The following is a 27,415-nucleotide window of genomic DNA, read 5'->3' as shown; positions in this document are numbered from 1 at the left end:
GTTCACACTAACAGTGTTCTGTTCTGGCATATTGTGTTCCCAGAAACTTGTTTCACCACCAAGGGGAAGATGTTCACACAGTCCCCCAGACTTTGTTCTAACACTGAGTCTTGCGCTGACCAGGGTCTACAGGCACCGCCAGTACTAGCTACACACCTCTTAGCAACCAAGTGTGGATGCACGCTTTGCTTACTGTGTGCTGGATGAGGGAGTGGGATGAAGAACCCTGCAAGAGCTGGCTGTCAAGAAGGCTGTGTCTGTCTACTTTTTTTTCACTCTCTCTCTCACTCTCTCTCTCTCTCTCTCTCTCTCTCTCTCTCTCTCTCTCTCTCTCTCTCTCTCTCTCTCTCTCTCTCTCTCTCTCTCTCTCGCTCTCTCTCTCTCTCTCTCTCTCTCTCTCTCTCTCTCTCTCTCTCTCTCTCTCTCTCTCTCTCTCTCTCTCTCTCTCTCTCTCTCTCTCTCTCTCTCTCTCTCTCTCTCTCTCTGTTTTTACATCCATTTTCCCAAGTCTATTAGGACTAAGATGAAGGACTTTGATTGTGGCATTGGAAAACTGTTATCCCAAGTGAATGCCCCTCCTAACCTTGGACAGTGGCCTGGATTTGAACCCATGCTCCTGAGGACCCCTTGACCCTGCATGGTACCCCCTGCACCAGGGTGGCTGGCAGCACCCATGTCTACGACTGATTTATTATTAAAAAGAATTGGCTTCACAGCTACCTACGTGCCTCTTTTCATCATATACATTAGGAAAACACTGTGAAAGCAGCTTTTCCTCCAGTCAAACTGGCCACCAGGAACACAAGGGAAGATCATCATTCTGATGATAGCATAGAAACAGAACTTGTTGCTGAGAGAACAGAATTTGCCAGAAAGAATGGAAAAACATTGCTTGTGTGAACTGGGCTTGAGTCTGCCGCCTTGTTGCACCTTCCCTTAAGTTCTTATGCTCTTATGTCAGATTATTCAGAGGGTTTAGTACAGGAGACACAAAATTGTCAACTTGTCAGCAGACACTGATAATGGCAAACTTCACTTTAAATCTTAACCAGAATATACGAGTATGTGTGAATATTTCCTGCAGTATTTGGTGAAAGGAGGAATTTACTGTTATGACAAAATCATTTGGTATGATATGAAGCATGCTTATAAGTTTCAAGGAGATGCTAAATTTTCTCACTGAATAATGATTGAAAGGTTTATTGTTTGTCTTTTGGTGTGCACTTAACAATATGTTGTTGAATCGACACTACCTTACCATTTTGAAATTTAGCGTTACCATATTATAAGTAAAAGATTATTTGATGAAAATCATAAAGAAATGTGCAGTGGTGATACATCAGTGCAGTAATTTAATATTTTGGCTGAATTATGCCAATTTAGACAGTCAAGAAATGACAAAACATTTGTTAACTAAAAAATAATATGAAATAAAAAAATAGAAAACACTATATAATAATAATAGTAATGAAATATTAGCATATCTAAGCTTAATTTTTCTCAGTACAAGCTGTTTTGTGTCAAACTTGCTTGGGTGACTTGGTTCACAAGTACAAAAAAACAATTTGAAAAGCTAACACGTCCTCAATCTGACTCAAGTCTGCTCCTCAGCTTAATTAGAGAGGACAAGACATGCCTGATTTCTGTTGGTCAGCTGTGCAGTTACTCCCACTTAGCACAGTTTAGTTTCCCTACAGTCAGCTTTGTGGCTCCAAGTTTGCACAACACAAGTGCATTCCAGTGCAACTCCCACCTCCAGACTGTTGTGGTGTTGGAGTCCTAAGGCATCCCCCATAGGGAATCATCAGTCACTTGTGGTGTCTTCACCTGTGTCTGAATCTGTGGCATCAGGTCTGGTGATACTTGCTGCCTCATCAGTACTGACTGTGATTGCCTCTGACTTGTCCTTGCCAGACCCTCATGGTGGTGGACCCATCCTGTTTAGCAATGAACTGTACTTCCTGGAATTTCAGATGCTGAATTGGATGAACGTTGTGTTTGCCCTCCCAACTGATGCTGCAATTGATGTATTATATGTTATGATTTATTATACTCTGGACATGAATCACATTACAAAAATAGCTGTTGGATGCACTGACACTGTATGGTCTCAAGGAGAGGATGTTTTGTTAAAGAAATTATGTTTTGATCTTACAAGTTGAACCATCATGTCAGGATCCAGTAGAGATAATTCTTGCAATTGTGAATCCTGTCATGTCATTTAAGAAAAATGTGACCACATTATAAAAACCTGTTTCTGTACAAATTTCTACCAGCATGAGTGGTTTGCAAACTGAAGTGATGCACATCCCTGACCCAGCAATTCAGGCAGTACACACACCTCTGCTTTGCACTGCATTATCTCAACTGCATTATCTTGTGCTGTGTAATTCTTTATTATTTATAACTTCCTGTACATGCATTGGTATCACAACAGTGTGTGTTATTATGATCTTTCTGTCAAACTTTTCTGTGTGGAAATTGTTTGTGGACTAATATTTGTAGCATCTTAATATTATTATTGTAATAGAAGCTGCCTTACAATGCATGTGTGAGGGAAGCATGGGAAGGTAATCAGCCATCCCCAGTGGTGGGCAGCCAGATTAGATTTCTGATGTAAATCGTCACCTGCCCATGCAGAGTTTTGAAGGAAGATATAAAAAAAAAAAAGATGAATTACACTCCATATTTGTTTTATGCAAGGGATCTGTTCTAAAGCAGCCTCACATTGTGTGGATTTGCACATGGTGAATAGAGCTGTATTCCACACCCATGTAATGCCTCCCCATAGCTATAACTTGATCATCTTTGCATCAGTCTTTTTATCTCAGTTTATTAGTGTTGGCAATAGATGTGCGTGAATGAAGGGTGTGAGAGGACTCTTGTGCCCATGTGTTGTTCTATGTGCCGTCTATTTTGGATGCAAGGTTTGCCCTGAACATCTAGGCTTGCTTTGTTTACTCTTTGTACAGAGTCAGTTTTGTGTAGTTATGATGTAATTACAGTGTACACCCAACATTACAGCCTGCTGGATAGCATCCACAGGAGGATTTTGAGACACAAGGCCAAGTGATGTTAGCAACGTGTTTCAAACTCAGCAAGTAAACATTTCATGCAGGGAAGCCACAGAACACCTGACTTATGATCTTTCTAAAATTTCACATTGGGACAGAGCAAACTTGGTATTGTTCAATGCCTCAAAAACTCAATTCCTCCATCTATCAACTTGACACAACCTTCCAGATAACTATCCTCTCTTCTTCAGTGACACTCAACTGTCCCCCTCTTCTACACTGGACACCCTCGGTCTGCCCTTTACATATAATCTGAACCTGAAGCTTCACATCTTATCTTTTAGCTAAAACAGCTTCTGTGAAGTTAGGTGTTCTGAGACGTCTCTGCCAGTTTCCTCCCCACCCCTGTCCCCCAGCTGCTAACTCTGTACAAGGGCCTTATCTGTCCATGTATGGAATAATATGCTTCACATATCCTGGGGGGGGGGGGCAGTTCCACTCATACCACTCTTCTAGACAGGGTGGAATCAAAAGCTTTTCATCTCATCAATTCCTCTCCTCTAAAACTGTCTTCAGCTTCTCTCTCATTGCCACAATGTTGCATCTCCAGCTATCTTCTACTGCTATTTTCATGCTAATTGCTCTTCTGATCTTGCTAACTGCATGCCTCCCCTCCTCCCATGGCCTCGCTGCACGAGACTTTCTTCTTTCTCTCAACCCTTTTCTCTCCACCTCTCTAATGTAAGAGTTAACCATTATTCTCAGTCATTCATCCCTTTCTCTGATAAACTCTGGAACTCCCTGCCTGCTTCTGTATTTCCACCTTCCTATGACTTGAATTCCTGCAAGAGAGAGAGGTTTCAAGACACTTATCCTTCAATTTTTGGCTACCGCTTTGGACCCATTTATGGGACTGGCATATCAGTGTTTTTTTTTTAATCTCTCTCTCTCTCTCTCTCTCTCTCTCTCTCTCTCTCTCTCTCTCTCTCTCTCTCTCTCTCTCTCTCTCTCTCTCTCTCTCTCTCTCTCTCTCTCTCTCTCTCTCTCTCTCTCTCTCTCTCTATTGGATTTTTGTTGCCCTTGGCCAGTGTCCCTACATACAAAAAAAAAAAACCGTGACAGATAGCTTTGAGGTGGTGAGTACAAGAGACTCATGTTACATTCCTTCCTTGTCTCTCCTTATTGCCTACAAGTGAGACCAAGAAGTTATCTCCCTTTCTATGGATCTCTTTCCCTCCTTGTTTTCCTTTTTTTCAAGTCAGCTGGCCATGACTTGTAAAAACTGCTCACAAATAGCAAATGTTTGAAAACCAAGCCAGGAAAGCATGTAAACACTCACAGTGGTCTCGGTTAAACACAGACCAGCTCCCATCACAGATGTAAAAGATTTGCCATGTTCCATTATCGATGAGTTGTTTTCACACATAATGAATTTTAAGAATAAGTATGTTTGAAACGTAAGAGTATGACTGTATAAGATGAGTATGGGGTGTACAGAGAAAATTCCTTCTGCTTTTGTTCAGTGGAATGAAAGTCCATGACGAAGGAATTCCAGCCCTTCACCCTCAGTATTGTTGCCATTATTCGCTGCTCATGATGTGCTGGAAATGTGGAAATGGTCTCTAATTCTCATCTAAGGATAGTTTTTAGAAAATTACTGGTTGAAGCAATCAGCTTTGCTGCAAGACAGTTACTGGTGCATCAATCAAGCATAAAATATTTGCGAAGGTCACATCCTGAAAGATCCTTTCAAGGAACATTGTTATCTTTGGAATACATCTTTATATTATTTACTTATAGGAGATTATTACATTCTGTGGCTTCATCTTTTCATCTCCCCAAATAGATTTTGGCACTTTTCCCCAACAAGCATGAATAAGAGCAATATTGATATTATATGCAATTTAGAGCATCTCCTAATTTGTGAGGCCTTAGTGGTACATACATAGTTAATGGACCAAGAAGAGCTTTTGGTTGTGCTTGCTTGGTGTAAGATGTAGTACCAGAGACCACTGCCAGAAATGAGGTGGGTGCCATTACAGCTGTTTCTTTGCTGTTGGTATAATGCAGCAGTGATAATTTACATGTGTCATGACAATCAGTTAACAGCTTAAAAAAAGAGACATTATGTGTTCTTCACTCAGAGGCTTGTTGTCCATCTGAAGATGTAGCAGTGTTATGTTCCCATTTTGAAGGAAGCCTCAGAGGTTGAAGCTGAAGGCAATGTGACAGTGGGCTGCATAGGTGTGGCAGGTGGTGCTGTGTGGTGCACTAACTGCATGAGAGTAAATTTTGTTGCATGTAGAGAATTGTCACGCTTGATATTTGCACATACACAAATGCATGAGTATTCAAATTCATGTGTTTTGAAGCTGCACATAATGAGACAGTGGTGTATCATAACTTGCCTTTGTTCACTTTCACCACCACTGCTTGGCATTTGATTGTGGTTTTTATTTAGTTTTCAGTAAGCACGTTTAGCTTGGTACAAAAAACTAATTTAAGGTTTAAATTTTGTTTCAAAACTGACATTTATAAATCTTTGTGAACACAATTTTAATCTTTCATTAATGACTCAGTGTAGCATTTGGTATCAATATTTAAAGTGCAGCCTGTGCAGGCACAGGCTGATTGTGTTTTACAATGGTGTGTGTCTACTGATAGATCTTTTAGTGTGTTACCCTGCAGTGCTTCAGTGACAAATTATTGGATGGATGGCACCATGAGGGATTTGGCAGGACATGTGAAAAAATGGTCTAATACAAGATGTGCAAGGAGTTTGTACTGCCACTTTGCTCTTGTATCTGTGCATATGATTATTATTATTATTTTGATGAAGGAATAATGTAGCCATCCATCCAGCATCTGATTCCTTCCAAGGCAACATTAGTAGTACATCACCACCCACCACTCGCGGCACATCTGCCATCACTCCCACTTTTGACAATCAGTTTTGACAGTCGGGTCATCATTTAATGTGTAAACCAGGTTGTAGTTCTTCCCAGCTCCCAGACAATGTTCTTTGCACATATTGTGAAAAAAACATTTTAGGAAAAGTATTAACCACACTGAGTCACACATAAAATGCTTGCCAGATTGACAAAAGTAATGACTTAAAAACAAGACTGAGAGCAATAGAAGAATCCTGCTAATATTTTCCTATTGCCTTCATCCCATTAGAACATATATTATGCTTACTGCATGGCTCTTGGTGTTGCAGGCAGGTAGTGTATTCATTGTGGCTCTGTGAGTCACAGTAGTAGGACTGATGTCTCTTGACTTTTGACACCCTGTGATCCCATTAACTACAGTATTGGTCATATCCCAAGAAATCAGTCTAATTTTCTGAGGCTGAGTCAGGTTGCAGCATTCACCACAAGTAGCTGCTTCACCTTGCCTGGAGCAATGTTGTTCTGAGATGTTGATGTCAGGCATTAATACTAGAGAGGATGCTGGACAGCATCACAAGGTGCTCTAGGTGTCTGTAGTCAGCTGTGTCTGAGTGTAGCTACTTGTGTTGTGACTTATGTCTGTGGAATCTCCATGGAGTGACTTGCCCTGTAGAATGTTTCTATAGCTGATAATGTAAGCATTTTTACTTATCCAGTTGAAAATTGAGTAATATCCATTCATGTCTCCACTAGCAGTGTGTCTGTGGACATTTGAAATCTTAAAATTTTTGGGAAGAGTTTTATTCTTTCCTATAGCAAACTGTCGCTTTGTTTTGTATCAGCCAGGCTTCCATGCACATATCTTCTCTTACCATGCATGCATTTTATTTTGAAAGGCAAACTCTTTGTGTGAATCGATCTTTGTTACCCATATGCAGCTTGCTAAGCTGTACAAGTAAGTGTAACTTGTCTGTCCAAGTTATTTTCTTCTTTCCTTCACACACACACACACACACACACACACACACACACACACACACACACACACACACACACACACACACACACACACACACACACACACACACACACGAGTAAATAAGGAGACAGGACAGTACAAACAGCTTTTCCTGAATGTCACAATTGGGTACACACACACACACACACACACACACACACACACACACACACACACACACACACACACACACACACACACACACACACACACACACACACACACACACACACACACACACACCTTTCTTATCTAGAAAATGGCACTGCCTAACACTTTGAATGTTGAACACACTTCATAGTTATTCACATTATTTTCTCTCCACATTGCCAAAGCAACTCATGTGTTTTCCATGACCTCACTTGCTGGGGCATCTTCCACACTCACATTACATGCCACTCTTCCTGTTGCCTTGGTAAGCTTCAGTGTCAATATCACATATATTCTTTCAATTATTTTTGGTCACAAACTGCATTTTAGCACAAATTTACTTTGAGTAGTAATCTTTCCTTCCTTCTTCCTGCATTGTCTCTCTAATCTGTCAATTTCTTGATAGGTATCTCAATGTAAGACAGCTGTCAACTTTTCAAGCACCTTTTGTATACTTGTCTAGAACAAAAAAGTTTCTTCTGTGTAATTCTCTCTCTTATTTGTTCTTGTATGTATATGGGCTGATTTTCTATGCAATCTATGTGCAATTGGAAAATGTTATTTGATTTGTGTAATTCTCTCTCTCTCTCTCTCTCTCTCTCTCTCTCTCTCTCTCTCTCTCTCTCTCTCTCTCTCTCTCTCTCTCTCTCTCTCTCTCTCTCTCTCTCTCTCTCTCTCAACTCAAGTAAAATCATCAAAAGTTGTGTTGCTGAATTATTTTTCTCTCTGGTAAAATGATCATGGAACTTGTAATTATATAAAATAAAAACATTAAAAGTCAGACTTTATGAAAAATTACAATAATTTTCTCCTCAATGAGGAAACAAAATATGACATTTTGCACAAGAGTTGTTTATAAGCAAAAATGTGTATTGCCTCTTCCTGTCTGTCACCCAGCAAGCCAGCACTGTGGGGGGATCCAGTGAACATGTGCTGGGTGCAGACAGCTGCTGTGGTTGTGATGAAAGCTTCACCTGGTGCCGGAGGCCTAAGTGCGTGCCTTGATCTTCTTTAGGACGTTGCTCTGTTCTAATGCCGCTTTCCGCTTTCTCTGTAAACCAAGGAACAACTTTTTTGTGTATTTAAATGTCATATTTTGTAATAAATTGAAGCAAGCAATGTTTTAGAAAATCTGTATTAATTTTTCATGTGCAATATTTTTTTTCTTTTTTCTTTTGTAAAAAAATCTGGAGTCCAAATTATAATGAGTTTTATTTGTCCTAACAATGAGTACTCACATTGGGGGTGTTAGGTGTGGCCACGGCATCGATCATCTCAGATATGGCACGGGGCCGGCTGGGTGACTCCTCCCCAGTGTTAATGGTGAGTGCCTCAGGAATTTCTAACACCTGGGGAAGAGGAAGGCACAAATTTTAGGGGATCACTATGACATTCCCTTCAATAGAACATAGCCTTGTTATTGCTTACCCTAATGACAAGAGGAGTTGACCTAGACTATGCCAATGCATATGAGACCTTCCTGGTTTCAACCTCTTCTGACTTAGAGGGACAATCAAAGTTACCTAACAAAATACAGAAGAGATCTTACGATATGGTGTGGGGACTTTAAAAGGTGGAGTGAGTAGTACTGAGACAGAAGAATGAATGATTGAACTGTGGAAGGAAGAAGAGGCAGGCTGAAGCAGATGTGAAAAGATTGTGTAAGAGACAACTTGAGACTGTGAGGTGTGAATGGTGAAAAGGTAAGAGATACAGCCTTACAGAGAAGATTAGTGAGGAGCAGAGATCCAAAACAGACAAATGAAAAGCTGCACAAGAAGAAATGAGAGATAAGTTTGGGGGTGGGGGAAAATATGCCCTTCACTTACAGTCGTCTGCTGGTCACCCAGCCAGCTGTTCCCCTACAGAAAGCTCAGAGCTCATACTGACTGATATTTAAAATAAGGGAAGCTGCAAGAAGCCATCAGGCCTACACGTGGCAGTCCCTGTATGAAATATACCTACCTATTTCCACCTGCTACCAATCTGGTTAAGACTGAGACCATTCACACATCACACACTGGGCCAGCGAGGTTACAACCCCTCAAGTTACATTCTGTACCTACTTTTTTTTTTTAATGTAGGAAGGACACTGGCCAAGGGCAACAAAAATCCAATAAAAAAAAATGCCCACTGAAATGCCAGTCACCATAAAACGGTCAAAGCAGTAGTCAAAAATCAATGGATAAGTGTCTTGAAACCTCCCTCCTGAAGGAATTCAAGTCATAGGAAGGTGGAAATACAGAAGCAAGCAGGGAGTTCCAGAGTTTACCAGAGAAAGGGATGAATGATTGAGAATACTGGTTAACTCTTGCATTAGAGAGGTGGACAGAATAGGGGTAAGAGAAAGAAGAAAGTCTTGTGCAATGAGGCCGTGGGAGGAGGGGAGGCATGCAGTAGCAAGATCAGAAGAGCAGTTAGCATGAAAATAGCGGTAGAAGATAGCTAGAGATGCAACATTGTGGCAGTGAGAGAGAGCCTGAAGACAGTCAGTTAGAGGAGAGGAGTTGATGAGATGAAAAGCTTTTGATTCCACCCTGTCTAGAAGAGCAGTATGAGTGGAACCCCCCAGACATGTGAAGCATACTCCATACATGGACGGATAATGCCCTTGTACAGAGCTAGCAGCTGGGGGGGGTGAGAAAAACTGGCGGAGACATCTCAGAACACCTAACTTCATAGAAGCTGTTTTAGCTAGAGATGAGATGTGAAGTTTCTAGTTCAGATTATAAGTAAAGGACAGACCAAGGATGTTCAATGTAGAAGAGGGGGACAGTTGAGTGTCACTGAAGAAGAGGGGATAGTTGTCTGCAAGGTTGTGTCCAGTTGATAGATGGAGGAATTAAGTTTTTGAGGCATTGAACAATACCAAGTTTGCTCTGCCCCAATCAGAAATTTTAGAGAGATCAGAAGTCAAGCGTTCTGTGGCTTCCCTGCGTGAAATGTTTACCTCCTGAAGGGTTGGACATCTATGAAAAGATGTGGAAAAGTGCAGGGTGGTATCATCAGCGTAGGAGTGGATAGGACAAGAAGTTTGGTTTAGAAGATCATTAATTAATAATAAGAAGAGAGTGAGTGACAGGACAGAACCCTGAGGAACACCACTGTTAATAGATTTAGGAGAAGAACAGTGACCGTCTACCACAGCAGCAATAGAACGGTCAGAAAGGAAACTTAAGATGAAGTTACAGAGAGAAGGATAGAAGCCGTAGGAGGGTAGTTTGGAAATCAAAGCTTTGTGCCAGACTCTATCAAAAGCTTTTGATATGTCCAAGGCAACAGCAAAAGTTTCACCAAATTCTCTAAAAGAGATGACCAAGACTCAGTAAGGAAAGCCAGATCACCAGTAGAGTGGCCTTGACGGAACCCATACTGGCGATCAGATAGAAGGTCATGAAGTAATAGGTGTTTAAGAATCTTCCTGTTGAGGATAGATTTAAAAACTTTAGATAGGCAGGAAATTAAAGCAATAGGACGGTAGTTTGAGGGATTAGAAAGGTCACCCTTTTTACGAACAGGTTGAATGTAGGCAAACTTCCAGCAAAAAGGAAAGGTAGATGTTGACAGACAGAGCTGAAAGAGTTTGACTAGGCAAGGTGCAAGCACAGAGGCACAGTTTTGGAGAACAACAGGAGGGACCCCATCAGGTCCATAAGCCTTCCGAGGGTTTAGGCCAGCTAGGGCATGGAAAACATCATTGTGAAGAATTTTAATAGGTAGCATGAAGTAATCAGAGGGTGGAGCAGAGGGAGGAACAAGCCCAAAATCATCCAAGGTAGAGTTTTTAGCAAAGGTTTGAGTGAAGAGTTCAGCTTTAGAAATAGATGTGATAGCAGTGGTGCCATCTGGTTGAAATAAAGGAGGGAAAGATGAAGAAGCAAAGTTATTGGAGATATTTTTGGCTACATGCCAGAAGTCATGAGGGGAGTTAGATCTTGAAAAGTTTTGACACTTTCTGTTAATGAAGGAGTCTTTGGCTAGTTGGAGAATAGACTTGGCATGGTTCTGGGCAGAAATATAGTGCATGAGATTCTGGTGATGGAAGGCTTAAAGTACCTTTTGTGGGCCACCTCTCTATCATGTATAGCACGAGAACAAGCTGTGTCAAACCAAGGTTTGGAAGGTTTAGGTCGAGAAAAAGAGTGAGGAATGTACGCCTCCATGCCAGACACTATCTCTGTTATGCACTCAGCACACAAAGACGGGTCTCTGACATGGAAGCAGTAGTCATTCCAAGGAAAATCAGCAAAATACCTCCTCAGGTCCCCCCAACTAGCAGAGGCAAAATGCCAGAGGCAACCTTCGCTTAGGGGGATCCTGAGGAGGGATTGGAGCGATAGGACAAGATACAGATATGAGATTATGATCAGAGGAGCCCAACAGAAAAGAAAGGGTGACAGCATAAGCAGAAGAATTAGAGGTCAGGAAAAGGTTGCTGGGCGTATCTCCAAGACGGTCAGGAATAAGAGTAGGGTGTTGCACCAATTGCTCTAGGTCATGGAGGATAGCAAAATTGAAGGCTAGTTCACCAGGATGGTCAGTGAAGGGAGAGGAAAGCCAAAGCTGGTGGTGAACATTGAAGTCTCCAAGAATGGAGATCTCTGCAAAAGGGAAGAGTCAGAATGTGCTCCACTTTGGAAGTTAAGTAGTCAAAGAATTTCTTATTTTTTTTTTTTTTTATGTAAGAAGGACACTGGCCAAGGGCAACAAAAATCAATAAAAAAAAATGCCCACTGAAATGCCAGTCCCGTAAAAGGGTCAAGGCAGTGGTCAAAAATTGGTGGATAAGTGTCTTGAAACCTCCCTCTTGAAGGAATTCAAGTCATAGGAAGGTGGAAATACAGAAGCAGGCAGGGAGTTCCAGAGTTTACCAGAGAAAGGGATGAATGATTGAGAATACTGGTTAACTCTTGCATTAGAGAGGTGGACAGAATAGGGGTGAGAGAAAGAAGAAAGTCTTGTTATAGTCAGAGGAGTTAGGTGAGAGGTATACAGCACAGATAAATTTAGTTTGAGTGTGACTCTGTAGTCGTAGCCAGATGGTGGAAAACTCAGTAGGTATATACCTACCTATTTCCACCTACTACCTATTTAGTTAAGACTGAGACCATTCACACATCACACACTGGGCCAGCAAGGTCACAACCCCTCAGGTTACATTCTGTACTTACTTGCTGTTAGGTGAACAGGGGCTACATATTAAGAATCTTGGCTATTTGCCTCACCACACCTGGGACTTTAACCCGGGCCTTCTCTGTTGTGAGCTGAGCATGCTGACCACTATACTATGCAGTGTGTGTGTGTATGTGCAGAGGTACTGAATGACTCACCTTATCTGGCATGACACTCTCACACTGGTGCTTCAGAGTCTGCAGCTCAAACACGTAATTGAGTAAGATGGTCCGCAGGCCATACATCAGCACCAGGTCTGAGCGCAGGTCGTTGAACAACTGGCACACTTCCTCCACAGCCATGGGACTGTTTTCTGTCAAGGCAAAGGCAAGAAAGTTGAGGTCTTGACTTGGAAAAATAAGATGTCTCTTCTGGGTTGTCAAGAGCTGAAACAGGAAACTAAAACTTGGGCAAAAATTATGTGGAGAGAAGGTAGCAAAACTCAGCCTCAGGCAGGATCTATATGAAACTATGTTTCCTCCACTAAAAGCCTTTTTGAGAGAGAGAGATGATGCTAAAAAGTAAAGAATATACAGTAATTCTGCTTTAATCTGAGTTTCCTTATCAAGATGTGTCCATCTAAAAACAGACTCATGATTTTTTTTTTTTTTATGTAGGAAGAATACTGGCCAAGGGCAACAAAAACCTAATAAAAAAAATGCCCACTGAGATGCCAGTCCCATAAAAGGGTCAAAGCAGTGGTCAAAAATTGGTGGATAAGTGTCTTGAAATCTCCCTCTTGAAGGAATTCAAGTCATAGGAAGGTGGAAATACAGAAGCAGGCAGGGAGTTCCAGAGTTTACCAGAGAAAGGGATGAATGATTGAGAATACTGGTTAACTCTTGCATTAGAGAGATAGAGAGAGACTGAATTACTGATCGTCTTTATGCTGCTTCAGTACCTTAAAATCATCATTGTCTGGAATGATTTAACTGATACATATATTGTCACTGTCACTCTCATTGTACACTTCCCTCATTACAAAATATTTCACTTTTACAATTACATTATGAGTAAGTGTCTAGCATCACAACTTATATCATGCGACACATCACCAGAAAGACATCAGACATCTTTGTCCTCTTTATCCTCTTACTTGCTCAAGAGTATCAGCAAAAAGCCTAATATCTCTTTTGGAAGGTGAATACCATCCTTAGTGCACATGTACAATGTAATCCTGGTCAATGAAGTCTTGTCAAGGAAGAGCCAACTATTTCTAGTGCAATGATTAGCCATCTAGCTGTTCACTGCAACAGTGCTAGAGTGCCATTTCCTTACAGCATCCTGCCAAGGGAGGAAACTGCATACCACAGGGGTACCCCTGAAGCCTCCAACTCTGCCCAGGGCCTCCATAAACCTTCCCAGGAGCTTAACATTCTTCAAGCTGTCTCTCTCATTCTTAACTATACTGATCTAAACAGTGAGAGCCACTCATTCACTTCACACTACCCTATCCAGCCTGCCTCTTACTTCTGAAGCTGACCCATATTTAATTAAGTTCTTACAAAACTTACCCAAACTCAGTTCAGTGAGGAGCTGTTCTATTGCCTTCACCTTCTTCTGTCCCACACTGGCTGGAAGTTTCATACGCTGCGACCGGAGACTGACTCCTGATGACTTGATGTCTGGGAACTTGATACCTGTGCAACTTTCCAGACTTGGTGGCTGAGGGAAGAGAAGTACAGTCTGATGAGGTAAAATGATAACAATGGTAATAATTCATTTCGTCCAAAGGCAAATGCAACCTATCAAAATTAAAAGCAGAATGTAAGACACAATTATACTTAAAATAAGTAAAACATTATAATGGATCCATGAATTAAGAGTACAAGGAAATCCCAAAGATACAAGCAATGAGATTCCATTTGACACAGTAACACAACAAAATCTTGTACAATGAAGTATATATATAAAGTATATATATAACTAGTAGTAAAATATTGGTTGGGTTCAAGAGCCTCATTATGGGTAATTATTATTATTATCATTTTTTTTTTTTTTTTTTTTGCAAATGAAGCAAATGTTACCTTAAAAACCCTCAAATAAAAAGAAAAAAAAAATGAAGATACCTGGACAAAAATTAAAATGTTTTCTAACTGCACATAGAAATGAAGCTTCAATTTGTGGATAAGAAGCCTCAAAAATAGATCTTTAATAATAATAATAATAATAATAATAATAATAATAATAATAATAATAATAATAATAATAACAATAATAATCTTAATAGTAATAAATCATAATAATAATAATAATAATAATAATAATAATAAAAATAATAACAATAATAATAGTAATAATAATAATAATAATAATAATAATAATAATAATAATAATAATAATAATAATAATAATAATAATAAAATACATCCTTTCCATTGGACCTTCATGCACTGATAACAAAACATAAGATGTTTCCTCACCGCCGTGTCCAGCTTGGCCACCTTGGTCTGCTGGATCTTCTTCTTGGTGGTCTTGGTCATCTTGCGGGAGTCGGTGTCAGCACTGATCAGCTTCTGCAGGTCTTGAGTTTTCTTCTCCCTTTCCTTCTTGCGAGCCTCAATCTTGCGCAGCTCATTTATAAGCTGCTGCTCCTCTTCAATCTGTGACACATAAGCAAGGGATGTGTTTAGGACAGCACCACACTAACATATCTGTAAAAGTACTAAAAGTTATGTTTATGTCTGATGAAATTTGATGGAGAGAGAGAGAGAGAGAGAGAGAGAGAGAGAGAGAGAGAGAGAGAGAGAGAGAGAGAGAGAGAGAGAGAGAGAGAGAGAGAGAGAGAGAGAGAGAGAGAGAGAGAGAGAGAGAGAGAGAGAGAGAGAGAGAGAGAGACAGGAAGAGATTGATTCTCAAGTAGATGTTGATGCTGTCCCTAGGGAGCTTTAGAGGAAGAGTGGATAAAATTATGGATGGAGATGATGGGTGGACATAGTTTATACTAAAGCTGCCACATGTAGGTTGACTGTTTTTTTGCAATTTCCCTTACTTTCTTAAACAGGATTTAAGGGAGTTTTATCTCTTCCATAAATGAGGTGATGTCCAAGCAAGTTGAAAATATTAGAAATGGGTCACTAAATTCCAGTAAGTATGCACTTGGCCTATTCTTAGGAGGCCAAGGCAAAAAGCTGTAGTCTTGAGTCTTCTTTCACTCCCACTGGATTAGGTGTAACAGTCTTGAGTCCTCTGATCTCCTTGGAATCTATCAGCTTTAAGTGTTTGTAATAAGACTGTCACTAGATCAGAGAACCTAAAACTGAGGGAGAATGCTGAAAACAGTGGCAAGGAGTGTGATGCACTGGCAGACTGCTGGCCACCACTGCATCATGTCACAATATGTCACCTGCTTGGGTGTTCTGTCCCACAGTTTGAGTAGCTGCTGTTTGCGCCGCCGCTCGTGGTCACCATCGTAATTCACAATCTTGCCTTCTGGTCCTGTCAGATTGTTCACCTGAAATGTTTAAAACATTACTATTCCACTATCTATACATCAGGCTGGCAATCTCACTCAGGTTGGGCCAAACAAAGCACCAAAAACTCACACACCTCATGCACACTCCTAGACCCATTAGCCCCTGGTGGAAAGGAACAGTCTCATGGACCTCCGCACAACACCCCAGGAGCTTAGGCATAGCACTGCTGGCCACACAATTCAACATCACTAGTAACTCCTACACTGCTATTTGGCACATCTTTCTTTGATCAATGACCACTCTGGGACATCTCTTCTTATTCTACAGACATCTCTAAATACTATATTGGCCAGAAACCACAAAATCTGTTCTTTTTCATTTGCTTCTTTCTTGTAGACGCAAATATAGATTTCATTCATTGCTTTTAGTCCTATGAATTGTTACCGATCATGGTGAAAGGTTAAGCCTGCAACAGCAATTCAGCCACAGGGGAATTGCCAATGACCAATGTTCTCACTTGCTGACTTGCTTGTGTATTTGTGTATGGTTTTTAAGTGTAAAGCATATTCATTTTATTCCTAACAGAACTCTCATTTAGTTGTAAGATACCAAGATAATCTGCATAATCTGGTACCTATTGACAGAGCACTAAGCAGTTTTGATAGAAATACACCAGTTTGCTGTACATTTCAAAACAAGACTTTCTACTTTCTCATCCTTAGTGTGTCCAGCTCTCTAATGCAGGAATTAACCAGTATTCTCAATCATTCATCCCTTTCTCTGGTAAACTCTGAAACTCCCTGCCTGCTTCTGTATTTCCTCCTTTCTATGACATGAACTCTCTCATGGCACTTACTCTCCATTGTTTGATTTTTTTATTTGGCAGTCTTTTTGAGAACTAGCACTGAAGTGGGCCTATTTTTTCCTCAAAATTTTTGTTGCCCTTGGCCAGTGGCCCTATTGCATAAATAAATGTAGACTAGCCAGTGACAGAGCATCAGTCAGTGGCAGCAATACCATGTGAAGCCTGGTGTGTGACCCCCATGTCATCACACACACACAACACATGGCTTTGTTGTGTGGACATGGGTGTGACACAGGAGGCAGCTGTCACACCTTCTTGAGACAGTTGGTAACATTGTAGTAGCGTTCCTTGAGGTCCTCTATGGAGCGTGCAGTGAGGTGAGGTGGCCAGCGGTCGTGGATGACGGGCCAGCGCAGGTCAAAGCGGTGGCACAGTTCAAACAGGATGTCTGTCTCAGCCCTCGTCCAGCCCTCGCACAACAGGTGCTCGCTGTATTCTGCATCTGAATAACTGAGCAATTCAACTTTCTGAAAAATAAAACAAAACAGTATGAAGAATGATCCACATGTTTTACTTTAAATGTGTTCTACAATAGCAAATTCATGACTGTTTGCATTTTCATCATTATTTTTATTTTTCTATCTTTATGAAAATTTATAAACTAAAGACTTAGACTTATCTCATACAACTACATGCCAATTATACAATAATATCCTTTTGTGAGGATGTTTCCTTTCTTCATACACCACACAGACACATGCTAATTTAGTGGCTCAGTAGTTTGCTACCTATCCTGGGGCCTTCTTTTATGGGGCAGTGTAGGAGGAAGACACAACTGTTACAACAAAACTTCTGAACACTCCAAGGAAATGCAATTCCAAGAATTAATACAGTGGAAAAGTTTGAATGGCAACATTCCCACCCCTTGCCCATCACCTTGTTGAACATGGCAAAGGGGTACTCCTTGCCCTCATCACAGGTGCGGCGCCAGTGGTAGAACACTGCACCATCCTTACGAGCCGGGTTGGTGAATGGCATCCACTTCCACGGGCGCACTCGCTTCATGCCCAGCTTGGCCTTCACACTCTTGTAGCCCTGACCAGCTGCAGGAGGCACAGGAACATCACAACATAAGGGAAGCTGTTAGGAACCTTGATCTATGAATGTAAAATTTCTAAAAAAAAAATGACCTCAAGATGATGAAAAATAAAAAATTACTCTTGATGCCAATTAACAAATTCACTGTTTATTAGTATTTTTGAGGAACATAATTTATTCTTAAATTGTCATTCACTAATACAATTTTACTATGAACTGGATAACTGGATGAACTGGATAGGCTCTTCTGAAACATCTGGTAATAATTACAAAAGGAACCAGTTTTCAATTTCCATCTATGCAGAAGTCTAGCGAGACAGGCCACAGTGTGTGGCAGAGACTCACCACTGTCAGTGGGCAGCAGCGGTGGCAGGTCCTTGTTGGAGTCTGAGTACAGCAGCGCATACAGCTCCCGGTGCATCCCCTCTGGCCGCCGCATCACCTCCTTCTCCTTTTTCCTTTTGGGTGCATCCTTGCGCAAGCCCAGGATGACCTCCTTGCTCACCTCAGGAGTGGGGGACCTCTCCAGCTCCAAGATGTCCCGTACGTCGGCCATCTTGTCCCAGAACCTCCACTGGAGAGAGTGCCTCAAGATGCTTTAGTTTTTCTAACATTAACCATTAAGGTATTTCCTGATAAGAAATCTGCCCCCAATTCCTCCCTCCCCCAATCTTTCAAACAAGCTTGGGGGCCTGTGGAGAATCATGGGTTTTGCAGGGGGAGGGGAAGAAAAATAAGTGAAAGATGGATGCTAAAAAATTACGGAAATTTACCTTATTGATTCAAATTTCCCTAACCTAACCTAACTAGGAGGGTTGCAGCCTGCTAAGATGTTAACCTAACCTAGCATAAACTAATCTAACGAGGGACCGCTATGCCTTACCAGTGTGGGTACAGATTCTCAGGGTGATGGAGGTGGATAAAGCTTGGTGGCTTCCTTAATAAACACATGGAACCTCTTCATTACACCTGTATATTGCATCTTAATCATTGCTGTTGCTAAATATCTCACATAGGAACTTTTTTCCTGCCGAACACTAGCACTTATTGCTTCACCTCTTTATCAGAATGCCTGAAACTCTATGCCTGCCTCTAAAACAAATGAAAAGTGTAACTGAACCTACCGTGTAAAGTCGTAATTGATGGCTTTAGGAATGGCCTCACAAGTGGAAGCACATGATTGAGGGGATCAGCTGTACAGTTACCATGAAATCCTAATATGCCACTACCCACGAATCCCAGTTATAAACAAAAGAAAATTATTTCATTGTTTAATTTTGACTGGTGCAGAGCTAGCTGTACTTAGAAAATACTGAATTTCTCCACAATCTCAAGTGCTATTACAGCCATACTAGACACGTGCCCCCCAATTTTTTTTTATGTTTACGGCAAGGTCCCCAAACCATCTAGATAGCATGTGTTTCATGCTTGTATGAAACACGGATGTGATATCCAGATTAACAACCAATAGATCTTCTCTATAAATTCAGATATTATGAATTGTCACTAATCAAGAAAATGAAGGAGTCCCTCAAATATTTCTGCAAGTGGACATTCACTGTGCTTGCCCTCTGACCAGACACCAAGGCACAGCCATAAATTTTTCTATTCTTCTTTTAAAGCTCCCTAGTGACTTAGCACTAACAAATTGTGGTTAATCTGGATATCACATCCGCGTTACATATAAACATGAAACTCACCTTTCATGGAGAAGGGTTCAGTGACCTTCCCGTAAACGTAAAAGATTTTTGGGGCAAATGTCTAGTATGGCTGTAATAACACTTGGGAGTGTGGAGAAATTTGATATTTTCTAAGTCCAGCGAGCTCTGCACCAGTCAAGAGTAAACATTGAAATGATTTTCTCTTGTTTACAACTGGAGTTTGTGAGTGGCCTCATATTAGGATTTCATGGTATCTATACACCAGATCACTCCAATCACGCACTGCCTCTCACGAGGCCATTTGTGTGGGCATCAATTACAACTTTCCATGGTAGGTTCAGTTACTTTTCATTTGTTTTGGGGACACGTCAGGCGTCTTGATAGAGGCTCACTGTCATTTATTAATATGGCTACCCAGTGGAGGAAGGTGAAGAGAAAAGTGCCAGTCTTTGGGAGAAGGAAAACTCACTATGTGGGTTATTTAGCGACAGCTATGTTCAAGATGCGGCATGGAGACATGAAGAAGAGGTTTCATGTCTTTATCAACAAAGCTGCTAAACTGTACCCATCTCCATCAGTCTGAGAATATCAACACCATACCAGCAAGGCATAACGGTATAATTTTTGAGCTCCCTTGTTAGATTAGGTTATGCTAGGTTAGGTTAAGTTAGTTAAGTTATTCTAAGTTAGGTTATATTTGGTTAGGTTAAGCTAGGTTAGGTTAGGTTATGCTTGGTTAGGTTATGCTAGGTTAGGTTAATGTCCTAGCAAGGGGGGTCCAGTGGGGCACAGACCCACTGGCTAGAATAGGTTAACATCCTAGCGAGGGAGGTGTCTACGATAGGTTAGAGAAAGATTAGGGCTAGAATAGGTTAGGGAACTTCGAAATGTTAAGGTAAATTTCCTTAGAGTTTTTAATGATCATATTTTACTCATTTTTCATCCCCCCGAAAGCCCCGATTCCTCACAGGTCCCCAAGCTTGTTTGAGGGATTACGGCGGTGTTGGGAGGGGGGAATGGGGAGCGAACTTCTTAACAAGAAAAAGCCAAATTGTTTACTGAATCTATTCCATTCTTTCATCTACAACTCTATTTAAGAACCAATTCCTTCCTATCTCTCTTTTTCTTTCAATCTTACATTGCTACGGTTATTTGTTAACATTCAGAGGACTGAAGAAAACTATTTGCTTGCACGAATATAAAGAAAAAAGAAAAAGTTAATTTCGTCTCTTCCAGACTACAAAACTACAAAAGACACTATAGTACAAAATTTAATGTTGAAAAATATTAGTTGATCATTGGAAAAACATATATAGCATTAGAAGGGTTAAATCCAACTTTAATAAGATTGAACTCATTATTTCTTGTCCTTTCCTCATTACTGACCCCAAAGACTTTGCATGGTTCACCCTTGTTACACCCCCATCGATATATTTCATTATATATTGTTTCACATCATTTTCCTCAACGAACTTTTATAACCAAACCAAGCCTCAGACAATATACTCACAGTAGCTAGTGAATGGCGAGGCTTAGTCCTATAGTTTCTGGTATATTGAACATTAAATAAAGGCCCACCGCTTACACATTAAGCCTCTGTTTACATCACCCAGTTGAGGAATACGGGCCTATCTATTTATTTTGTTTATTTATATTTTGTTCATTTATATATTTGTTTATTTATTCACTAATTGTTGTCTTTTTTATGCATTTTGTTTAACTTTTTAGACTATCATTTTCTATTTGCTGATTATTTTTTCCTTGCTGTCTTTTTTTCTGTTCTGTGTTATAGCAAATGATCTATTACTGCTGGTGTTACAACAACAATAATAATAACAACAACAACTACTACTACTACTACTACTACTACTACTACTACTACTACTACTACTACTGTTACTACTACTATAATAATAATGATAATAATAATAATAATAATGATAATAATAATAATAATAATAATAATAATAATAATAATAATAATAATAATAATAATAATAATAATAATAATAACTAATGAATTAATGAGTAAACAAAATATATGGAATGCTTAATTGAGAGAGAGAGAGAGAGAGAGAGAGAGAGAGAGAGAGAGAGAGAGAGAGAGAGAGAGAGAGAGAGATTAGCCAAGGGCAACAAAAATTTTAATAGAAAAAAGGCCCACTTAATGCCACTTCTCATAGAGGTCAGAGAGAGAGAGAGAGAGAGAGAGAGAGAGAGAGAGAGAGAGAGAGAGAGAGAGAGAGAGAGAGAGAGAGAGAGAGTTGTTTGATAAATTCATTGCGCACAAGGCTGGCGTCAGACTATACATACGATCAAAAACAGAAGTTTACAGAAGAAGAATAGGAGTAGAAGAGAGAGAGAGAGAGAGAGAGAGAGAGAGAGAGAGAGAGAGAGAGAGAGAGAGAGAGAGAGAGAGAGAGAGAACGCTCAGCAGCTTGACAAATAATGAATCACTATTTTGATTATGTAGTGGTGTGATGGTGTGACCTTGGCGAGAATGTTGCCAGACTTGTGAACTTTGTGAACCGTTCTCCACCCGGTAGTTTTCACTTGGAAGTAAACGACCTTACTCTCTCTCTCTCTCTCTCTCTCTCGCTCTCTCTCTCTCTCTTGCGAACACTGGGAACGTTTGTGTATAAGACAACACTATCATACTGCACCTTGAGCTAAACAGGACTGAAGGCAGGAAGATATAACTGTACTAAGAGGAGGAGGAAGAGGAGATCGAAGGACAGAATAACACAAGGACCCGTGCGTGTTCTGAAAGGCTCTAGCTGCTTCTCTCGTAAATTTATAAGGGTTATTTTAAAAAGTCACAGATGATTTTTCGGACTCTTTTGGATGTTTTTTTTTTTTTCACAATTAGAAGGAATAAAGAGCTAGGATAGGCACGCGTGTTGTGAGAGAATTTGCGTTCCCATAAGAATTATTTTCGAAAGAGAACATATGATTTTCTTTTCCAGATTCTCGTGGGTATTACTATATATATATATATATATATATATATATATATATATATATATATATATATATATATATATATATATATATATATATATATATATATATATATATATATATATATATATATATTCATGGTGCAAATTTTATGTTAAGCTTTCCTAAGAATCATGAAAACGCCCCTGAAGATCTTGTTAACTTCCACGAGAGCTTTTATATCAAGTCGATATAATATGTGCGATGCTGTGGCACAGGGAGTGCTTATATGTGACCAGTACAACCCCTTCATACGGGTACTTACATGCACGAGCGTCGATCGCTGCACACTCAGCCCATCTATTTATCTTTTTAAAACTTTTGAGTTTTTTTTTTTTCTTTGAACGTTTATTTTGCTAAAAAAAAAAAAGGCTAGGCAACGAGCTGTACGTATCCGTAGATGGTACATTTAATTTTGTGTCTAATGTGTCTGGTCTCAATGATATCACGTTTCTGAATATTGCCCGCGTCTCGCACTCGTAGCAAACTTACTATTGATCATAGGAAGCTCTTTGCGTCCTCGTTTTTAAGCTTGAGAGTTGTACTATGACATATGTTTAAAACAATATTGGCAAAATAAATAAATAAAAAAAAAGCTGATTTGATGACAGGTAGCATTACACCTGGAGACACCACAGCCAGCACAACGCTTCAGTACAACAACCTATAACTCAAAACTTTGCGATAAACGAATTAAGCTTTGTTTTATGCAATATTTCGCAGAGAATCCAATTCTTAGCTAATCTAATGCGACGTCTTCGCACTCCCTGAGACAAAATTTAGAGCTCAAAATTACAGAAGAAATTTCAATTTTGCATGTTCATACATGTAAGCGCTGTTGGCTCATTACTTACCAATTTCAATTTGATGAGATGAGTTGCTATGAAGTGTTTGCTGATGCGCAGCGCAAGTCTATATTCAATAATAATAATAATAATAATAATAATAATAATAATAATAATAATAATAATAAACAGAGGGGGATGGGGAAATACTTAACATTAATCCTAAAGCTAAGTCAAATCTAGAAGCGAAATACTACTGGTTGATGGCTCGCACCATGGTGGGAATCGCGCTGAGTCTGTACCGGTCCGTGGGCGGCGCCTTTAGGGGCGTTATCTTGTTGTGGTGTCTGGTGGCACGGAAGAGTACATGACACATCAAGTGTTAACACACATCTCCAATAACTTTGTTTCTTCATCTTTCCTTCCTTTATTTCAACCTGATGGCACCACTGCCGTCTCATCTATTTCTAAAGCTTAACTCTTCGCTCAAACCTTTGCTAAAAACTCTACCTTGGATGATTCAGGGATTGTTCCTCCCTCTCCTCCACCCTCTAACTACATCATGCTGCCCATTAAGATCTTTCGCAGTGATGTTTCCCATGCCCTCGCTGGCCTAAACCCTTGGAAAGCTTGTGGACCTGATGGGGTCACTCCTATTGTTCTCCGAAACTGTGCCTCCGTGCTTGCGCCTTGCCTAGTCAAACTCTTTCAACTCTATCAACATTTACCTTTCCTTCTTGCTAGAAGGTTGCCTACATTCAGCCTGTTCCTAAAAAGAAACTACCTCAGACTACCGTCCTATTACTTTAATTTTCTGCCTTTCTAAAGTTTTTTAATCTATCCTCAACAGGAAGATTCGTAAACCTTCTATCTCAGTGATTTTCAACATTTTTTCATCCCACGGCACAGTGAGCTAGTCAGTAAAATGATCGAGGCACACCATCAGTATTTAAGGAGAGATTTGATCATTTAAAAGAACAGGAATGATAAGAATGTGTTCATAAGTAAAAAAATAAATAAATAAAAAAAATGAAAAAAAAAAATAATAATAATAATAATATTATCATTATTATTATTATTATTATTATTATTATTATCATTAATAATAATAATAATAATAATAATAATAATAATAATAATAATAATAATGATAATAATAATAATAATGGATTAATTTTATTTCAAAAGTATATTGGTCAAGCAATACTCCCTTCCTTGCAAGGGGTCTGCTCCCAAAGCTTTGTGCCAGACTCCATTAAAAGCTTTTGATATGTCTAAGACAACAACAAAAATTTCACCAAAATCTCTGAAAGAGAATGACCAAGACTCAGTAAAGAAAGCAAGACGATCACCAGTAGAGCGGCCTTGACGGAACCCATACTGGCGATCAGATAGAAAGTTGTGAAGTGATAGATGTTTAACAGTCTTCCTTTTGAGGATATATATATATATATATATATATATATATATATATATATATATATATATATATATATATATATATATATATATATATATATATATATATATATATATATATATATATATATATATATATATATAGATAGATAGATAGATAGATAGATAGATAGATAGATAGATAAAACTTTAGACAGACAGGAAATTAAAGCAATAGAACGGTAGTTTGAGGGATTAGAACAGTCACTCTTTCTAGGAACAGGCTGAGTGTAGGCAAACTTCCAGTAAGAAGGAAAGGTAGATGTTGATAGACAGAGTTGAAAGAGTTTGACAAGTCAAGGTGCAAACGCGGAGAGTTTCGGAGAACAATAGGAGGGACCCCATCAGGTCCATAAGCCTTCCAAGGGTTTAGGACAGCGAGGGCATGCAAAACATCTCTGCGAAGGATCTTAATCGGTAGCATGAAATAGTCAAAGGGTGGAGGAGAGGGAACAAGAGTCACATGCCCGTATTCACAAATGCTTCAGCGTCCTATCACGGCTACTTTTTATCAAACGTGCTCTATATTAACAAATATTCAGCATCATCTATGGCAAAAACACTTGAAAATCAAACTCATTATTATCGTTTTCTTTGAAAATAATCTTGACGAAATAATAGTTTCTGAATACAGGTAATATGCCTTTGGATAGCCTTCTGTGAATATTTGTGAATTTAATAGAAATATACTTATTTTCCCCCACCCTAAACATCGAAAACAGGCTTGGAGAGTCTTAAGTGAATATTTGTGAATACAGTGGAAAGATACTGCTTCTCAGATACAGAAAATATCGAGAAAAAATTAAATTATGGGAATTAGAATGAATAAAAATCTTGAAGATACGAGAGGAGATTAAATAAGTTCATTAATTGCGTGCCGTTAGAAAGGCGGACAAAAAGTCCCGCGAACTGTGTGTGTGTGTGTGTGTGTGTGTGTGTATGTGTGTCGTCTGCAGCAGTCGTTCTCTGGCAGTGCTGGGGAGGAGACGCACCCTTCACACCCACCTCCCTCCGTTCCTAGTCCCCACATACATCAATTGGCTTTAAATTCATGTGATATATACAATTTATAAGATAAGTAAGCCTACAGAATATCGGAACGATGACGAACGCGGTGTCCAAACTGATCCGAGACACTTCACAGAAACTCAATGTTAGCGAGACAAACTTGACGAGGGGCGGGATGAGTGTGGTGGTGGCTCTGTATATTTACAAAGTGGTGTACCCCAAGGTGCGGGAGATACAGCTGGGCCTCACCTACCAGGAGCCGCGGGAGAAGAACAGGGAGGAGATCATCCAGGAGAAGAAGCGCGGGCCCACTGTGAACAGGGACTTCTTCATGCAGCTCAGGAAGCTAATGAGGATCATCATCCCTGGCGTGTGGTCTAAGTCCGCGCTGCTGCTGGCCGTGCACACCGTCACGCTGGTCACCAGGACCTTCCTGTCCATCTACGTGGCGGAGCTGGAGGGCCGCGTGGTCAAGTACATCGTGAGGAAGGACGTGGCCAAGTTTGCCCTCATGATGACCAAGTGGATCGGCATCGCCGTGCCCGCCACCTTCATCAACTCTATGATCCGCTTCCTGGAGTCCCACCTGGCGCTCACCTTCCGCACCTGCCTCGTCAAGTACTCCTACGACCTGTACTTCCGCAACCAGTGCTACTACCGCGTGTCCAACCTGGACGGCCGGCTGGAGAACGCCGACCACTGCCTCACCGAGGACATCACAGCCTTCACCTCCAGCATCGCGCACCTCTACTCCCACATCACCAAGCCCCTGCTGGACTCCCTGCTCATTTCATACTCCCTCGTGGCCCTTGCCAGGGCGCGGGGCGGCGCCAGTCTACCAGGTAGGTACCCCACACCTAGGTCTGTCAGGGCCAGACACAAGGGTTTGGTCACAGGTAAAACACTGTTTGTTTTAATAATTTACTTATTTTTTAGTGAAAGCTATATTTTTCAGATGTATTTTGCTGTGTTTTGAATTAACCTGATGTTTGTTTTTCTGGGAAATCACTAGTTTTTTCATTACTCATCTGACCTTGAGTAAAGAGAAACTCAATTTCCAATGAAAAGCAAACATCAGAATTATTAAAAACACAGCAAAATCTATTAGAAATATAAAATTTTGAATCAAGAACTTAATTACCCAGCAGGGTTTGCTCACAGGTAAAGGAGTGGTGTTTACTCAGTAAGTGACACCTGTTTCACATAGTGCTGAAAAGATTTTTCTGGTACTTTTTTTTGTGTGTTTTGAATAAATCTAATAATTTTCTGCTTGAAAGAACTTTATTTTGTTCACTTAATTTTTTCCATCGCAAGCCATCCATTGCCAGGTGTCACAGGATGCTGAGCTGCATCACATCTGGTGAAAAAAATAAAAAATAAAAATAAATAAATAAATAAAAATAAAACCTAATTTACACGTAACATAACTTTTAACGAAGTGGAGCAGCTGAATAAACGAATCCTTTAGTTTCTTACTCCTTGATTATTCATGCCAGTGCTCCCCATCCACACCTCAGAATGAGGCACAAGAACCAAACTTGTTCCAGCTCTGAAAGGCGTTACATATGACCAAAGACTACAAGCACTGGGTCTTGCCACACTGGAGCCAAGACAAGTGAGAGGGGGCATGATGGAGATATACAAACTTTTACCTTGAAAATGTTGACCACTCCCACTCCTTCCAACTTGTTCCCAGAGCCATGTGATAGTATGACGGCAAGACGACACAGACCAAGTGCAAAAGACCCATAGGAGAGGAAACTTCTTTGATGTGAGGGCTGTGAATACATAAGTAAAACAGTTTACTGGAGAGTGTAGTTTGTATGTAGTCCTTGTGTCAACACATTTAAGAATATGACAACTTAGAGAGATGCAGGGAGAAGAGGCATCTCTGTGAATAATGAGCTCCCTACCCTCTTTACTGTCATCAAGGCAAACA

At 40.2% G+C, this 27,415-nt stretch overlaps 2 protein-coding genes and 1 long non-coding RNA gene across 5 annotated transcripts in view; 1 reads left to right on the top strand and 2 right to left on the bottom strand.

The window, feature by feature from the left end:
• Positions 1-7,671: 7,671 nt before the first annotated feature.
• On the bottom strand, positions 7,672-21,906 carry LOC135090058 (DNA methyltransferase 1-associated protein 1-like). 3 transcript variants are annotated; one of them, XM_063986316.1, is made up of 10 exons: positions 21,889-21,906; positions 17,910-18,138; positions 17,403-17,569; positions 16,778-16,993; positions 15,592-15,699; positions 14,669-14,848; positions 13,760-13,910; positions 12,404-12,558; positions 8,312-8,422; positions 7,672-8,124 (listed from the first exon to the last, which is right to left on the bottom strand). In XM_063986316.1, exons 2-10 carry the CDS (start codon positions 18,118-18,120, stop codon positions 8,062-8,064), a joined length of 1,362 nt encoding a protein of 453 aa, XP_063842386.1. In that variant the 5' UTR covers positions 18,121-18,138; positions 21,889-21,906; the 3' UTR covers positions 7,672-8,061. The 3 variants fall into 3 exon arrangements, with proteins under 3 accessions (XP_063842386.1, XP_063842384.1, XP_063842385.1); XM_063986314.1 differs by lacking the exon at positions 21,889-21,906 and adding an exon at positions 20,736-20,876; XM_063986315.1 differs by lacking the exon at positions 21,889-21,906 and adding an exon at positions 20,811-20,835.
• Positions 21,907-25,414: 3,508 nt separating this feature from the next.
• The window catches only part of LOC135090056 (ATP-binding cassette sub-family D member 2-like), a 50,097-nt gene continuing 48,096 nt past the window's right edge, over positions 25,415-27,415 (top strand). Inside the window, exon 1 of the mRNA XM_063986312.1 lies at positions 25,415-26,318. Coding sequence (XP_063842382.1) covers positions 25,571-26,318 — 748 coding nt within the window. The 5' untranslated portion in view covers positions 25,415-25,570. The remainder of the gene's footprint in view (positions 26,319-27,415) is intronic.
• The window catches only part of LOC135090057 (uncharacterized), a 3,891-nt gene continuing 2,931 nt past the window's right edge, over positions 26,456-27,415 (bottom strand). Inside the window, exons 2-3 of the long non-coding RNA XR_010261750.1 lie at positions 27,129-27,254; positions 26,456-26,833 (exon numbers count right to left, since the gene is read on the bottom strand). This is a non-coding gene — a long non-coding RNA (uncharacterized LOC135090057). The remainder of the gene's footprint in view (positions 26,834-27,128; positions 27,255-27,415) is intronic.

The sequence above is a fragment of the Scylla paramamosain genome, chromosome 34 (genome assembly GCF_035594125.1).
Source record: "Scylla paramamosain isolate STU-SP2022 chromosome 34, ASM3559412v1, whole genome shotgun sequence".
Classification (NCBI taxonomy): Eukaryota; Metazoa; Arthropoda; class Malacostraca; order Decapoda; family Portunidae; genus Scylla; species Scylla paramamosain.
This window is presented reverse-complemented; position numbering and strand designations above follow the sequence as displayed.